This window comes from Colletes gigas, unplaced genomic scaffold (genome assembly GCF_013123115.1).
Source record: "Colletes gigas isolate AHSC1104 unplaced genomic scaffold, ASM1312311v1 Colletes_gigas_Sc00047, whole genome shotgun sequence".
NCBI lineage: Eukaryota > Metazoa > Arthropoda > Insecta > Hymenoptera > Colletidae > Colletes > Colletes gigas.
This window is the reverse complement of record NW_025106676.1, coordinates 633,784-650,187: the sequence shown is the minus strand read 5'-3', so window position 1 is coordinate 650,187 and position 16,404 is coordinate 633,784. Positions and strand designations below refer to the sequence as shown.

Here is a 16,404-nt window from a genome sequence, read left to right as displayed (position 1 = left end):
GTTGATGCTATTTTTTGCTTTTAATCTAGCTCAGTGGTAAAAGTTTATAATAAATTATTAAAATACTACGACCCAATAGATAGACTTCGTACTTAAAGTTGAAAAAATTGTAAATATTATATAATAATAATTTTGAGAGTACAACACCCTAAACAAGCTGGAATAATTTTAAAAAAATATTTGGAGTCATAAATAACGCTGGCCTTATTCGATCCCCAGTCATCAATGTTATTTTTTGCTTTTAATCTAAAAGTTTATAATAAATTATTAAAATACCACGACCCGATGGATTGAAAAAAAGACACATTTAGCTGAGTTTTATAATTTCACGAGCGATACAAAGCGTCGATAACTATCGAAGATGTTGAAAATGTCGAACTAGGGAAGTTCCACGTACGTTGTTTTCGTGAATTCAGCATTATCGGAAGCCCTAACGAGAATGTACTGCAAGTTTTGCAACGCGACCATGAGCACTTCTCTCGTGACTTTGTAATCGGGCCTGTTTTGCAATTGCCACAACGACTCGTGGAACCTGAAAAATAGAATATGAAATCATGGAAGGGACTTCGTCGGAAATTATTGTCGGAATTTTGGGTTACCGGATCGAAAGATTTATTAAGTGGTACCTGATCTCATAACGATTGTTATTCACAGGTAAAGGCAAATAATATTCCAGGACGATCTTCTGGTTCCCCTGGAGCTGCACGATTGGGTATTGGAGTGTCGATCTTAGAGGTATTCCACCTTCTGTCAAAGTTGTAAATCTTAAAAATCCTCCGTAGGAAACGACCTTGAATTATAAGTTACGCGATGTCATTCGTTTTCTACGCGTGGAGGGGTATGGTTATACGTTAAAAGTGATATAAAGTTGTCAGAAACGCACGTGGAAGAACAGTTTTCTGAATGGATGGAGTTACCTTGTCGCCCAGGAAGGTTTCGGGCAGCATCCAGTAAAGTGGATAATTGTAATATAAGTTGGACGGTATTGTCACGTCACCTTCGATCTCAGGAATCGTCGTGAGCCCATTGGTTGCGTTCAAACCACCGTTTATGGGGGATAAAAAAATTTGAGACCTGAACTTGGAAACCTGCAAAGGAAAAAATTCACTTTCCTTATTATAAGCGAGGACAAATTTAAAAGTAAAAGTTGAATAGGGAATTTATGTATATCGGTATATTATTCCTGCAAAGCTGTAAAATTTATTATACAAAGTAGTAAAAAATAGCTTATATAATAAATAATGGTAAATAGTAAATTAATTTATATCGGTATTATTCCTGCAAAGCTGTAAAATTTATTATACAAAATAGTAAAAAATAGCTTATATAATGGATAATGGCAAATAGTAAATTATGTAGTAAATAAGGAATTTATATAGATATTATAATTGCAGCAAAGCTTTAAAGTTTATTAAAAAAAATAGTAAAAAATAGCTAATATGATAAATGCCACTTACTATTATGTCGTTGCTGGTATCGTTGACATAAAGAGTTCGAGGTCGCGTCAGTCTACGTTGCCCCCAGCTAAGATCTGCCTGCTGACAGGAAGTTGTTCTGCCAAAACAGAAGCATTCGGTGCAGCCTTTCGGATTGTCCACAGCCAGGCCAAAGGTACCTTCTTTGCATTGGTTACACTGTCTTCCAAATACGTGCTCCTACATTCAAAATACATAGTAATTTAAAAAATAATGATAATTATTTAGAAAAGGTCGGGTCTCACCGATTTCGATGATTTTTTAATATGTTGTAGAAATCAAAATTTTGAACAACTTTTTCCTATACATATAACCGCCGCTCGGCCTTAGTTTCCGAGATTTTTCTTCAAAAAGATCGCTACTACTACAATGAATTCTGTCTATATGTACATGTCTGTGGCTCTAACGACAAATAATGCATAGTGTGTCAAGCTAAATCTAGTTCTGCATTGATATCGCCTTAAACGCATTGCTGTCAAAGGTTTTAGAATGAAGTTGTATGAATATTTAAGTATATGCAATAATTATGATACACTAATTGATTTTTTAATTGAACAAAGAGTGATTCATGGTGAGATGTATTGTAGTAAGTGTAAAAGTACAGAAGCAATGAAATTTAATCGCAAAGATTTAATATTCAATTGCTACGCAAGTTATATTTCAAAAAATCGAAATAAAAAACGGGTGAGAATATATTGCAAATCAAGAATTAGTGCTCTCCATAATACGTGGTTTAATAATATACATAGCTATGTGCAAGATATTTGTCGCTTTATCGGTTACCATTTAATGATGAAACCACCAAGGCAAACATTTTTGCAAAATGAGCTGGAAATATCGTCGACAACGGCAGTTGATTGGGCCAGTTTTTGCCGCGAATTATGTCTTTTATGGATAGAAAAACATTCTGTTCCAATCGGGGGTGAGAATGAAATTGTTGAAGTGGATGAGGCGAAGATTGGTAAACGGAAATTTAATAGGGGAAGACTTTTAACTGGTCAGTGGATATTCGGAGGAATTGAACGTTCGAGCAAACGTATATTTGTTATTCCAGTTTCAGATCGATCATTTGAGATACTACTTGAGGCGATCCGAAATTGGATCAAACCTGGCACTACAATTATAAGTGATTGCTGGAAAGCGTACGATTGCCTTAATAAAGAAGGTTTTAGGCACTTAAGAGTCAACCACAAAATCAACTTTGTAGTTCCGGAGACAAATACACATACGCAGAACATCGAACGTGTATGGCGAGAAGTAAGAGCGAATATTCCGAAGTATGGAACTCGCCAAATACATTATGTAGGCTATTTAGCCGAATTCTTCTTCCGTCGACAATGAAAAAAATTTCAATTTTTTGAAATAATGGCTGAAATCTTTCCCACTTCTGATAATATCAATAAAGAAACTTGAAATAGAAAATGAATGCGTGGCCGACCGCCTTACGGCGGCCGGTATAAGAAAATCTAACCAAGACCTAATTTATTATATTAGTTACTAGGTAGAATAGTTAGGTTTGTGTTAGGTCTGGGTTAGATTTTTTTATACCGGCCGCCGTTAGGGGTTTTAAGCACACCCGTTATACGCATCCATTGCCGGCCGCCTCGATGTATCTATAGAAACAATAAACAATCGGCGAGTCAACGCTTACACACACGCTGCCACATGCACGTACGTATAGATAAAATTCATTGTAGTAATAGCGATCTTTTTGATGAAAAATCTCGGAAACTAAGGCCGAGCGGCGGTTATATGTATAGGAAAAAGTTGTTCAAAATGTTGATTTTTACAATATATTCAAAAATCATCGAAATCGGTGAGACCCGACCTTTTCTAAATAATTACCCAATTCATAATCAAATTATGAGTCTCAATATCAATTCGATTTTATTCTATATCATATATTATATATTATTTATTTTTAAGCATTGTTTTCTACCTCAACTGTAAAAATATCATTATATTTTCTCCCGTACATGAAGTTTTACTCGTATAACAAACAAATAAATAATGACACTTTGTTTGAAGATCAGAACCACTGTATATATTCACGTTTATTAATATTAATTGAGATTACAATATTTATATACCAATTATTCATTCGGTAAATCCATAGATAACTATTAATGTACGTCTTCTGAACCAAATCTATTTTTCACTAAGCAACTACCATTCGACAATTAACCCTTTGACTCAGACAGTTAACTGCGTGCGTTAAACGCCTATGTGCGTTCAACCAGTGCGTTGTTCAAGGCATGAAAAAGCTTTCCGCACAGAACTTGTGTTTACGTCAAAATTGACCGTAGTCAAAGGGTTAATTATTTAGACTTATTTAGATTCTTTAAAAATCGTGTGCCCTATTTACTCTTAATTACATGTACATTTACTGTCGTTGGTGAATAATGAATAAAATTTTAGAAAACTTATAGCAGCTGATAAATTTGTCTTAATCGTAGTGTACCTTGCAAGGACACTGTCCTTCGTCGTTGCAGTCGCAGACTTCCTCGCCACATTGAAAGGTGCCTGCTAGGTTGCAGCTGCAAGGACGACACCTAGGATAACCGTAGTAACCTTTTGCACATTTCTCGCATCTGAGACCATCGTAGCCTATTCTGCAAGGGCACTGGCCCTGGTGGTCACACTGGGGCCTCGTGGAGCCCAGGGTGCAATCGCAGGCTCTGCAACCAATCCCAGGCACCAGGTCCCAGGAACCTGGTCTGCATCTGTCGCAGTGTTCACCGAACGTCATGATCGGGCACACGCAACGACCAGTGTCCGGGTCACAAATGTGACCTGGTCGTATGCATGGATCACACACTGCAAGAACAGATCCAATCGAATTACCGTTATGAGAACCATTTTTCAGCGGCAGAAATTAAAAATATGTATTATGGAACCTCAAAGAATATATAGAATTTATTATAATGCTTTATAAATTGTAATAAAATACTAACAAGAGCAGATGATAGATAAATTTCTAATCTACGGAAATATGAATCGAACGGAAAATACGTAAACTATCGTAAAAGGCTGACCATCCATATAGATAAATTTCTAATCTTCAGAAACATGAGTCAAACTAGTAAAAAAACATAAATGACAATTGAAATCAGACATTGTTTCGTTTGATAAACATGAGAGGATAAGTGTTGGAGTTTGTGGACATTATTTTTGTGCTCCCGCTGACTACGTGCTTTATATTAATGTAATACATAATGAAATATTTTTTATCGCGATGGAGTGAAAATTGTACGTTATGCTCCGGAAATATATTTGATTCGATCTATATAAATTATTTACCCTGGCATCCGTTTGATGAAAATCCATAATATCCGGGCAAACAGGTTTCGCAATGTTTGCCACCGACTCCCCGTTTGCAGTAGCATTGTCCTGTACTCTCGTGGCAGGAAGAGTTGTACGATCCTATTGGGTCGCATTCGCAAGGAGCACATCCTGCTCCTGTCATCAAACCCCAGAAGCCAGTCTTACGAAAGAAAAAACGCCCACGACTCGTTCGAATTAAATTATTTACGCAAACGATAAAGAAATTGAAGCTTCGCATCCAAGATCGTGAAACAAAATGATACGAGTATCCAACGATACGAAGCAGAAATTTAAAAATCGTAAATGTTGAAGTAAACTCGATGCAAATTCGATGGTATAATAATGGATAATAATGCCAATGAGTAATGAAAAAATTTTTAAACGCATAAAATACATTTTGTGAAAAAAAAGAATCAATAAATGGATGGAAACAAATTTTAATATTTTAATTCGATGTTAGACCTGTTAATTAATTCACTCACCGGACACTGGTCGCATTGTCTGCCTGTCACGCGTGGTTTACATTGACACTGCCCTGTCACGATGTCGCAAGCAGTATTTATGGAACCAATATGGTTGCATCGACATCCTGTGCATATTAAAAATAAAATAAATTATTATTACGAAGTGTCTGCACAATTTCTACTATAATGTATTACTTATTGTTACAGAATGACATTTATGTCACGTTTAAAAAGGAATAGCTTGTTTTTATTCCGCTGTATATTTATCAATTATCGATTAGAAGTTTGTGAAAGGAAATAAAGTCGAGGTTCCACGAATATCTTAATCATACTCGATGGAAACAGTTAGGGGTTCGTTACTGCGAATATAGCGAGCAAGTGACATATGATTAATTCAGGCAGCCGTAACTGCCAGCCTAACTCTCGCGCAGCAAAGCCAAAGCATAAGTAATGATCTTGCGTCGCTAATCCTACACGGCATTCAAGGCTCACGGTCGCAGATAAATAAATAATTACTCTCGTTACAAAGCCTCGCGGATCAGCTGGAAGCTGACTATGACGCCGCATAATCGTGACTAATATCGATCATCCTTTAAAACGATAACTCGACGTCAGGATCCTTTATTAACTTTACGGTTCAATTACAGTTCGCCTCGTTGAATCTCTAACGAAGCTCCTTGATATTGCAGATAAGAACCTTTGATTAATTTACTAGAGAAAGTGCATCGATTATTTATTGCGAATTTATATTGTTGTAATTTTAATCGGTAGTAATCGAGATACCGTTGCTTTTAATCGATTGCTATCTAAAAACAGAATTCTTACCTCAGCCAACGTGGGGCAATTTAGTTAGGGCAATAAAGCAGAATTCATTTACGATCTTTATACTGGGAATTAGCAGAAAGAGTTAAATCCTCGTCCACTATTAATCACCAGTTTCGATGACTATTGACGGTCGACCAGTCTTCAATTTATTAGTCGATAAATCTTCGGTTGTTATGGCACCGATTCAGTGAACGTCATTAAACGGATTGAAGTGTCGACAGGCAGAAGGAGCCGCTATTTTCAATTTGAAATTCCTCGTTACCGTCCACCGGCCAGTTCGCTAATAGGCCGGAAGCCTCCAGTATTATACTTTGTAATAAAGATAAGCGTCAGGGCTATAAAAGAGAATTTACATCTATCGAGTATACCGTACCCATTGGATAAATAGTGGATAAATCGTAAATTTGGAAATACTTTTAACCAATGAATTAATCTACATAGTTCAAGAGACGTAGTACTTTAAAGTGAAATAATTTAGCGAACTTTAAAACAGCATAACTTTCGAACTATCAGGCTCAGGGCATACGTTCCTCAACACTTCTTGTATAGATCGAAATACTGTAATGGATGGTGCAATCAAAATTATAGGTTAACGTTTGAAAACATGGATGCAGTTGGATCGATGCATTTCGAAATGCAATTGCACTTTTTTAAAGAATGGTATTCTATACTTTTGATTAGACAGTTCGGTGCAGTTATTTAATCTCGACAGAAAAGTATTAGGTACTAGTACCCTGAATCTAATAGTTCATGAGTTATATTACTTTAAAGTTTAAAACTAAATTATGTTACTTTAAAGTATTATAACTCTTGAACTATTATGTTTAGGGCAAAAGTCCCTTATATGTATATATTTGTACAGATTAAAATACTGCATCGAATGGTGTAATAAAAATTATAGATTTCCACATGTAAAATGAGGTGCAGTTCCACCGGTGCAGTCAAAAAATGGAATTGCACTTTCTTAAAGAATGGAATTCTAAAATTTTGATTGAACAGTTCGGCGTAGTATTTTAATCTCTACAGGAAAGTATAAGGTCCTTGTGCTTTAAACTTAACAATTCAAGAGTGATAGTACGCTGAAGCGAAATAATTTAGCAAACTTTGCCTTGCGTGAAATAAAAACGGATGGTTGTCACTCTGTTGATTGTCGTGGGAGGTAAAGTTGCTGGAAAGCTCACAATACAGAGCATCGAACGGCTGGTACTTGTAAGGATATCTCAATGGGGGAACTATTTCCGTTTCAGGTGCGTGCATAAACGCAGACTATCGTCGTATCAAAACCATTTGGAGCGCACGAGAGTGCGGGTAATGAATGCCACGTTGATGAAATCGCGGCCAAACCGGCTGCTCGAACTGTCGATGCAACGATTCTAGAACCGCACAGTGCATCCTGTGTTTCAAAACCGTACGCAATCTGCTCCAAACCGATTGGTGTTTCACGTATCCGTTTGTTACACTTCTTAAAATGTCAATAATTATAATCGTTTGCTTTGAGGAAAATTTCCCGTGATTCATCGACCTTTATCATTCTGTGAAACAATTTTTTCCACAAATTTTATGGATAAAGATACAGATAAAATGAACTAAAACACGTCGAAAGTATATTGAATCAAATTAGCGCTAAGGAAACGTTTCACAATTTTTACGATAGACATTTTAAACTTTGTGTAAATTTTTTAGTGTAGCCAGTGTCAAGTTGAATCGAAACAGAGATCTCGATTGTATATATTTCTTAAAATATCTGGAACTCGCTTAACTATGTTTATTTATCAATGATCCCGCTGTGCCTGTTCGATCTACATTCTTCCTAATACCCTCTTGAAACTTCAAATTTTTCACGTATTCGATGACCTGTAGCACACACGATTAGCATTACTTTTACTCGTAATAAGTACTTCGAACACTCCGAATATAGGTAAATCTATGCGTGTAATTCCACTATGAAACAATCTATAGTTTGAAACAAAAAAAATCGCAACGAAGAAGAAATTGGAAAACATACTGTCGTATTGCATTACGTCAAGTTGATCAACTTGACGTAAAACGAACAGTGAAACCGTCTATTTCCAGTCGGACGCCAGATGCCAGAACTCCCTCGAGAGTTAAAAATTTGTTTTTAGTAATCGCCCCCGGAATGATTTGTCTTCAAGGACTTGAAACCGCGCCGCCACGAATCTTTTAAGTGAAACGAAAACAGATCCGCTGACAGAACGTACTGATCAAACAAGCTAAACTTATCCAAACAGCTTCCAGTGCAGAGATGCCAGACGGAGTGCCCCGGGAGCACCGAGGACACCTCATTCCACTTTCTCACACTATGCCAGATCACGCGTACGTGAACTCGTGGAGTTTCGGAAAGTCGACAAACGCAAACTGATACATGCCCTCTTTATCGATTCTCCGAAGCTGCCTGAAGTGATTTTGGACCGTTTCGTGGGAGTCGACAGAGAAAGGCTCACATTTGCCTTCTCGTAATGTGCATAACAATCATATGAAAAAGTTAAATGAAACTAACAATTTTTCGATCCATTATATTTGGCACGTCAAATGTACGGAACGAACTACTTCTCGACAAGCTTGCGCATTCTGGTCGACGATAGCGGTGTAGTCCATTATAAACTAGCATGTACTTTTGAATTTTCCTATAGGCCTCTGCTGACCACTGATGACCACTCCTGATACTTCGGACAACGTATTACGATTACTACGGGCTACTGCTAGTCACTCCTCGCCTCTGCAAGCCTCTGCTGACCACCGTTTATATTTCTAACAACCTATAACGATTACTACTGACTACTGCCAGTTCCTCCCAGCTTCTGCTGACCGCTGCTGACCACCGCTTATTTTTTGACAACGTATAACGATTACTACTGACTTCTGCCTGTCTTTGCTGGCCTCTGCTGACCGCTGCTGACTACTCCTGATACTTCTGACAACGTATAATGATTACGATTGACTACTGCCAGCCCCTCCCAGCTTCTGCTGACCTTTGCTGACCACCGCTTATATTTTGACAACGTATAACGATTACTACTGACTTCTGCCTGTCTTCGCAGGCCTCTGCTGACCGCTGCTGACCACTCATGATACTTCTGACAACGTATCACGATTACTACTTGCTACTGCTTGCTCCTGCTGGTCTCTGCATGTCTCTGCATCTCTCTGGTGCCCTCTGCTAGCCCCTGCTGACCACTACTGACCTTTGTTGATAACTTCTGACATGATATATATGTATTAAAGCTTTGTATAATGTAAATTTATAGCAATAAATGATATAATTTCAAAGAATTCTATGTGTTCTGATCATTTTGACCCTTCTTTTCCACTCCAAATCATTCCCTTAGTTATAAGAAACCGTTTTCTAGTTAAACTGAAATCCCAAAGCGTACAGAACATTTGAAAAATGCTCGTGACCTTGACCCACTTTTGAAACTGAGTTAAGGCCAAATCCGGATTTCCAAAATGCCCAAAAACGTTATTTGAAATACCGGTGACCTTGACCCACTTTCGAAATTGGGCTAAGGCTATCCGGATTTCCAAAGTGTCCGCAATTTATCTAAAATTCGAATAACCTTGACCTTGACCTTGACCTTGGCCCAATTTCGAAATTGGGCCATCCGGTTTTTCAAAAGTGACCGGAATTTTTCTAAAATGCTGGCGGTTTTGCGAAGAGTTGGCACGTATCTTATAACTAAGGGAATAATTTGGAAAGGAAAAGAAAGATAAAAAATGATGAGATCACACAGAATTCTTTAAAATTGTATTATTCATTGCCGTAGATTTACATTATACAAACGTTATTACATATATATCATGTCAGAGGTATCAGCAGTGGTCAGCAGTGGTCAGTGGAGGCCGGCAGTGGCTGGCAGTGGCTGGCAGTAGCCAGTCGTAATCGTTATACGTTGTCAAAAGTATCAGGAGTGATCTGTAGTGGTCAACTGAGGCACGCAGAGACCAGCAGGGGCAAGCAGTAGCAGGTAGTAATCGTTATACGTTGCCAGATATATCGAAAGTGGTCAGCAGTGGTCAGCAGAGGCCAGCAAAGGCATGCAGTAGCAAGTAGTAATCTTTTTACGTTGTCAGAAGTATTAGGAGTGGTAAGCAGAGGTCAGCAGAAGCAAGTAGAGATCAACAGAGGCCAGCAGAGGTCAATAGAGGCTGGTAGAGGCTGGCAGCAGTCAGTAGTAATCGTTATACATTGTCAAAAGTATCAGAAGTGGTCAGCAGCAGTCAGCAGGGGCCCGTGGAGGCCAGCAGGGACAAGCAGAGACCAGTAGAGGTATGTACAGACCAGCAGAAGCTTAAATAGTTATCTCAAAACATATCGAGGAAAATCAGTATTAATTAATTTCTGCAACAATTAATTCTTCTGTTTTGTTCATATTATAAAAGTAAGAACACTTCTTACTGAGCAATGCTACAGCGTGCACGATACTGGCAAAGATTGGACTCTCATTTTAATTTATTAATTTTCAATCTTAAAGCAGATTTTAATTTTGAAAAATCGTATTAATGATATACATATGTACACTCATATACGTATAAGTCGGAAAGTAAAAATGGCTGGGCAGTCGAGATTCCAAATCATATGCCGTTGACGCGAGGTCGGATTTCAGTTGTTCAAGAGCGAGAAGGCAAATGTAAGCCTTTCTCTCTTGACTCCTACGAGGCGGTCCGAAATTACTTCGAGCAGCTTCGGAGAATCGAGAAGAAGGGCATGTATCAGTTTGCCTTCGTCGACTCTCCTAAACACTACGAGCTCACGTACGCGTGATCTGACATAGTGTGAGAAAGTGGAATGAGGTGCCCCGGTGGCTCCGTCTGGCATCTCTGTTCCAGTGGTCTGTGAACGTTCCGATTTTTGGCCAGAAAAGAATTCTTTCGCGCTAATTTTTTCTCCTACGAATTTCTAACCTTGTGAAACTTGGAAACCGAAATATTAACTATCAATATTAACTTTCTGTGTATCATTAATCTCGAAATAAAATTGCAATTCTTTGTCTAACCACTTCTTTTCTCGCTTTAAAAAATTCACAAACTTTACAAAACTGAACAACGCTAGGTTTACTTTTTAGTTTTACATATGTACAATTAATTGTTATTTCGATTAAGCGAGCACGAAACGAAACTGGTGAAAATGTTGATCGATATTTGCAACAGTTTGCATTAAAAGCCCCGTGGCCGCAGGAGGCCAACCATGTTTCGATCGTCTACCCGCGGAAAGATTTCTTATCGAGTCGATCGCCGCGTAGGAGGATCGACATGATCTACGAGCCACCGTAGCGACAGCATTAACGTGATCTATGGATTCTAGCGGTCCAGCGACGGCTTGAATGTATTATTGCATGTTGTTTGATTAATGCGTGCGAAACGGAAGGTGTGTTGCGTCAAATCGGATCCATAGATCCTCGCAATCTTTTTGCCTTCGACCACGAATTTTTCCTGTTCGTCCAGGAACTACGAAAGAACCATTGTACAAATTCTTCCTGGTACTCGTAGTACAACTGTTACAGTTTTTCATACAAAAATAAATTGGAACTTTTTCGTAGTTTTCGAAAATATCTCGAGCATGCGTGTAACGATTCTAAATAAATTCTTATTTGTGAAATTATTTCATATATTATACAATAGTAATTGTCTATGTTTATTTGCAAACATTAACAAGAGTAACACTTATTAAATAAAGTAGTGAATTTAATTTTCCTAAATGCATTTAATGTATTGCAATTTTATTTTGAGAAAATCACAAATTATTGTCCATTTTAAACGCAATGGACTGATATAATTACTACTCGTAGGACGAAATTAAGAAGTTTTCTAAACGTTTGCAGGGAAAGTTAAATTCCTAATTTCACTGTTATTATTAATCTACGTTAAAAATTCGAAGAATCGACAAATGGATCGAGAAGCTTGTTCATTCTGTGATCCATAAATAATACTTGAAAATTCTATAGGCGGTACCGATTCTATGGAACAAAGTTTCCTTTAATTCTCTGAATGGGCAGTGAAAATGTCTATTCCTAGAGAGTGTTGTGGATCTGGGGTTAGGAAGACTTCCTTTTGCACGCCCATACGAAACGCCCACGCGCAGAGTATCGCACAGGCGTCGTTAAAAGCTGCGCCAACCTTTCGTTTCGCCCCAAAAAAATGTCAAACTACTTTCGATCGCTCCAACATGTGGGATCTAGCTCGATCGAAAAATTGCAATACCCAGCGACGAGAGGTTTCTGTTTCGCCCACGCGTGACCAGTGACGTACGCCGCGGGATTCTAATCGGAATGCGATAACTATGTCGATAATCCCAGCCGGGTAATTCGAGAACAAAAAGTCGAAACTCGGGTAAGAGGCGAATATTAATTAGTGTTGCTAAGCAACCAGCATTTGCATTGCTCAGAATTACTCTGAATTGAAAACAGAAAAATCGGTAAATTTCAAATTTCAAAATCTCTCAATATTTTGTTCGATTCTTGTTTCGAAATTTTTCGTACACATTTATCGATACTCATGGAAAGTCTACAAATTTTTTCAAAGTGAAATAATGTGTCTCAAGTATCAATAGAAAAAGTCAATATCTTTTAATTGTTCCAATTAACCTTTAACGGTAGAGACTTTTTAACTAATTTTTATTTCTATAGTGATAAAAGTAGTCGAAAAAATAGTTTAGCGGAGTTATTCTTTTTGCAGGTTTTGAAGACCAACGATAAGGTATTTAAAAATAAATTTAAAAATAATTTACTATTAAAAAGTATAAAAAATAACACGAACGTATTCAAGAGTCTAAAAAAAAATCTTCTATACGCTTGTGTTATAAAAGTATACTATGAAGGTTAAAATTCGATTTCATTTTGATTTCATTTTTAGCTTTTACGTCATGGAACATGTGCAGACATTTAGCGAATCAGTCCAACAATTCGTTTGGAAAGTATTTGAACTCTCATCGAATGCTCGCGGAACGTCGATTTTAACATTTAAAGGCCCTGACAAAGTACAAAAATTTGAAGTTGAAAATCAATTCTCTCGAAGTTCTAAGCTGGAGTATCCGTAGAATCTGATACTCAATCAAAGCTAACCGAGATTGATTAATAAATAAACTAGGAGTGAGATGTGCTCGAATCAAAGGTTAGAGACTCGTCAAAGTGTCCTCCGGGTAGTTGGCCGTTTTAATTAAGCTTGTTGCTCATTGGCGCGTTCCCACGACCCGCGAATTTTTCTAGAGTTACATCGGTACTTGCACGATTGTACTCTGTACAGCGAGTACCGTGAGTACCACGAGCTCTGTCGGAACGAGCGCGCAAAGGCCACGGCGGACGTAAGTACGAGCCTCCACAAAAGCGTAAATCTGCCCGCTTCCACTCTCTCGCGGTTTCCAAGTCCTCTTTGACTGATTCGTCGGCGATGGGCCGTCTTAAATCTCTGGTGCAACGTCCTGGAAATACCATTGGATCCCGCACGACCAGCGAAAAAATACCCAACGCAATTCCTACTCTGGATTTATGGACATTAATCGTATACTTATTCCTATCAAAATTTTTTTATTTATTCTATTTATTAAATTTATCAATTTTTCACTATTTAATTTTTATTTATTAAGGACGAAAATTCAACGTAAATCGTTAAGAAATAATATTTATGATTTCTTTTTTTGATTGAGAGCAATTTTAAAAATATTTAGCAGACTCTTAAATTTTAAACATTTTGTCGGGAATAAAATTATTTGCAAATGTAGGTTCAGGGATTTTAAAAATAACTCTGGCAAGATCGATATGCGAGATGTTTTCAGAAAGTTATAATAATTGGCAATGTTTTGGCCAAATGTCTTAATAAAAAAATAGTGATTTTCGAATTATAATATTTTTTGTGGACCAAGTTTGATACGCTACTATTTTTTCGAACGACTGATCAAATGGTCGATTTGTTTTAAGCGATTGGGCGAATTTCAATCGAAAGTATTAAATTTTTGTCGGTGTATTCGCCTAATTTCTGCTTCTCACGCAGGCCTGTGTCAGCGTATGAATAGGCGCGCGCGTGTTTAAAAGCGACTGTTTGTGTGTTCTGCGAATTTATCTCTGCTGACAGCTCATTACCCGATAACGATAGACAGCCTCGAGAGAAGCAATTATGAAATCGAAGCGGATGGCCAGGAATTCCTCTGCGGTTGCTTCTTTTTATTCTGTAACAACGTTTCTGTGAATATAATTACTTGGGAATTATCGTGGTGCTATTTCACGCGTAACATGTTTATTATAACGTGGCAATTCTAATTATTAGACGTATTATACTTTCTACAGTCTTTTAGAGGCTGCTCCAAAAATGCTAATCATTTACATTATAAGAAATGAAAAATCCCAAAATTGAAATTTGGACATTTTCAATTTATTCAGCAGTCGTTCCATGCTTTCATTATCATGTATGTATAATAATAGAAAGAAATTTGTTTTCATGAAAAATTTAATTTTCCTATTTAATAAAGAATTTGTCAATACAACATTCAGAAAATAGACGTCGTATACGAAACATTAATAACTTCGTAATTAATGGAGTAAAGCGTGCAATGTTCGAAACAATTTCTTTTTAATTGTCAACCCTAAAGACTCGTGAATGATAGAATTTGTAATAAACTGCACACAGAAATGATACAAGAATACTACGATATTTATGTTGAATGGTGTGTTAGAAGTAACGTTAAACAGAAAAATAAATTTTAACTGTGAAAACGGCGGTTACAAGTTTCATTTTTTTCAAACATTAAGGGTTGAATCGTATAATTAAATCTATACAAAGACTAACGAACCCGTCAAGTAAATAATTATTATTCTTCTTATAAAATTTAAACAAGATTTAAAATTTATCGTATCGAGAGAGATTGAAAGTTGCACCCTGAAGGGTAAATATATTTTATTTTGATAATTCCGTGAAGAATTTTTTAATACAACATACAGAAAATAGACATAGTATACACATATGAAACATTTATAACTTCGTAAGGCGTGCAATATTCGAAACAATTTGTTTCTAATTTTCAACCCTGAACACTCGTGAATTGTAAAATTTGTAATAAACTGCACACAGAAATGATACAAGAATACTATGATAACGTTAAACAGAAAATTAATTTTATCTGTGAAAACAGCCGTTACAGGTTACATTTTTTCAAACACTAAGGGTTCAATCGTACAATTAAATTTATACAAAGAGAAACGAACCCGTCAAGTAAATAATAATTATTTTTATAAAATCTAAACCAGAAAATTTAAAATTTATCGTATCGAGAGAAATTGAAAGCTGCATTCTGAGGGGTAAATATATTTTATTTTGATAATTCCGTGTTTCAAGGGTTTGGAACGTTACTCGATACTAAAGTTTGATTCAAAAGAGCAGGGGATAGCGGACGAGACGATTCGATTTCCATTCTCGAGAGCGCGGCTCGGACAGGCCTTTCTCTCCTCGCAGACAGTTCTTTACTTTTTATCGTTCCTTCTTCTCCTTCCGCCCACGTAACGCTCGGTTCGTATACGTATAAGTGCCAAACGTTCAACCGCGAGCACAAGATACAACCGTTCGCGGTGCACCTTTATTGCCGCGTGTACACCGTTGTCCGAGCGGTTTGCACGTGTGGGATACTCGTTTTTCATTCATCCCCGCGTGGCACCCAATACCAGAAACGCGCAGGTGGTCTCCCGGTTCTTTCGTGTCACCGTTATCGGCCCTCGAACCAACGCACACTGGGCCCCACAGTTCTCCAAACGCCAATTCGATCGGGATTCGTCGAGAAATCTGTGTTATCTCTGCTGGGGTTCCTCAATATCCGTCGAAAACGAAAGCACAAAAGGACACCACAACTCAAGGGGGACCAGCCAGTCAGAAAATCGATTCTTTTTTTCGAAAGTAATACTATTTAGAAATTAAATGCCAAAGTTTCATGACATTGCACAGTGTGTCGTGTAAATGAGAATTCGGAACAAAAATCATAGCTTCTAAACTACTCAATTTTCGACATAAGACCTTTTACACTTGTTTAAAGAGAATACAACATTTCTTGTCAAGTGATTGCTGTGTAACTTTCGCTCAACAAGTTTTTTGATTGGTTTAGAGGAAGTGCCTAAAATATCGTAACGATCATTTCGAGTATATGGGTGTTCGGGAAGAAAATCATAACTTTGCATCTGTGTAATGTTTCTCCTTTACTTCTTTTTAATTAAAATATAAAATAGACACAGAACCAATTTCTTATCTTGTAAATAAATAAAAGAACATTATTTATTAGATTAATTTCGATTCTGATTCGGAACAGGTATCAGTACTTGCAATAA

General features: G+C 37.2%; 1 protein-coding gene across 1 annotated transcript in view; it reads right to left on the bottom strand.

Moving 5' to 3' along the window:
- The window catches only part of LOC122403219 (laminin subunit alpha-1), a 215,255-nt gene that overhangs the window by 21,269 nt on the left and 177,582 nt on the right, over window positions 1–16,404 (bottom strand). Inside the window, exons 16-22 of the mRNA XM_043406591.1 lie at window positions 5,282–5,388; window positions 4,776–4,959; window positions 3,937–4,292; window positions 1,458–1,655; window positions 918–1,088; window positions 627–790; window positions 380–532 (exon numbers count right to left, since the gene is read on the bottom strand). Coding sequence (XP_043262526.1) covers window positions 380–532; window positions 627–790; window positions 918–1,088; window positions 1,458–1,655; window positions 3,937–4,292; window positions 4,776–4,959; window positions 5,282–5,388 — 1,333 coding nt within the window. The remainder of the gene's footprint in view (window positions 1–379; window positions 533–626; window positions 791–917; window positions 1,089–1,457; window positions 1,656–3,936; window positions 4,293–4,775; window positions 4,960–5,281; window positions 5,389–16,404) is intronic.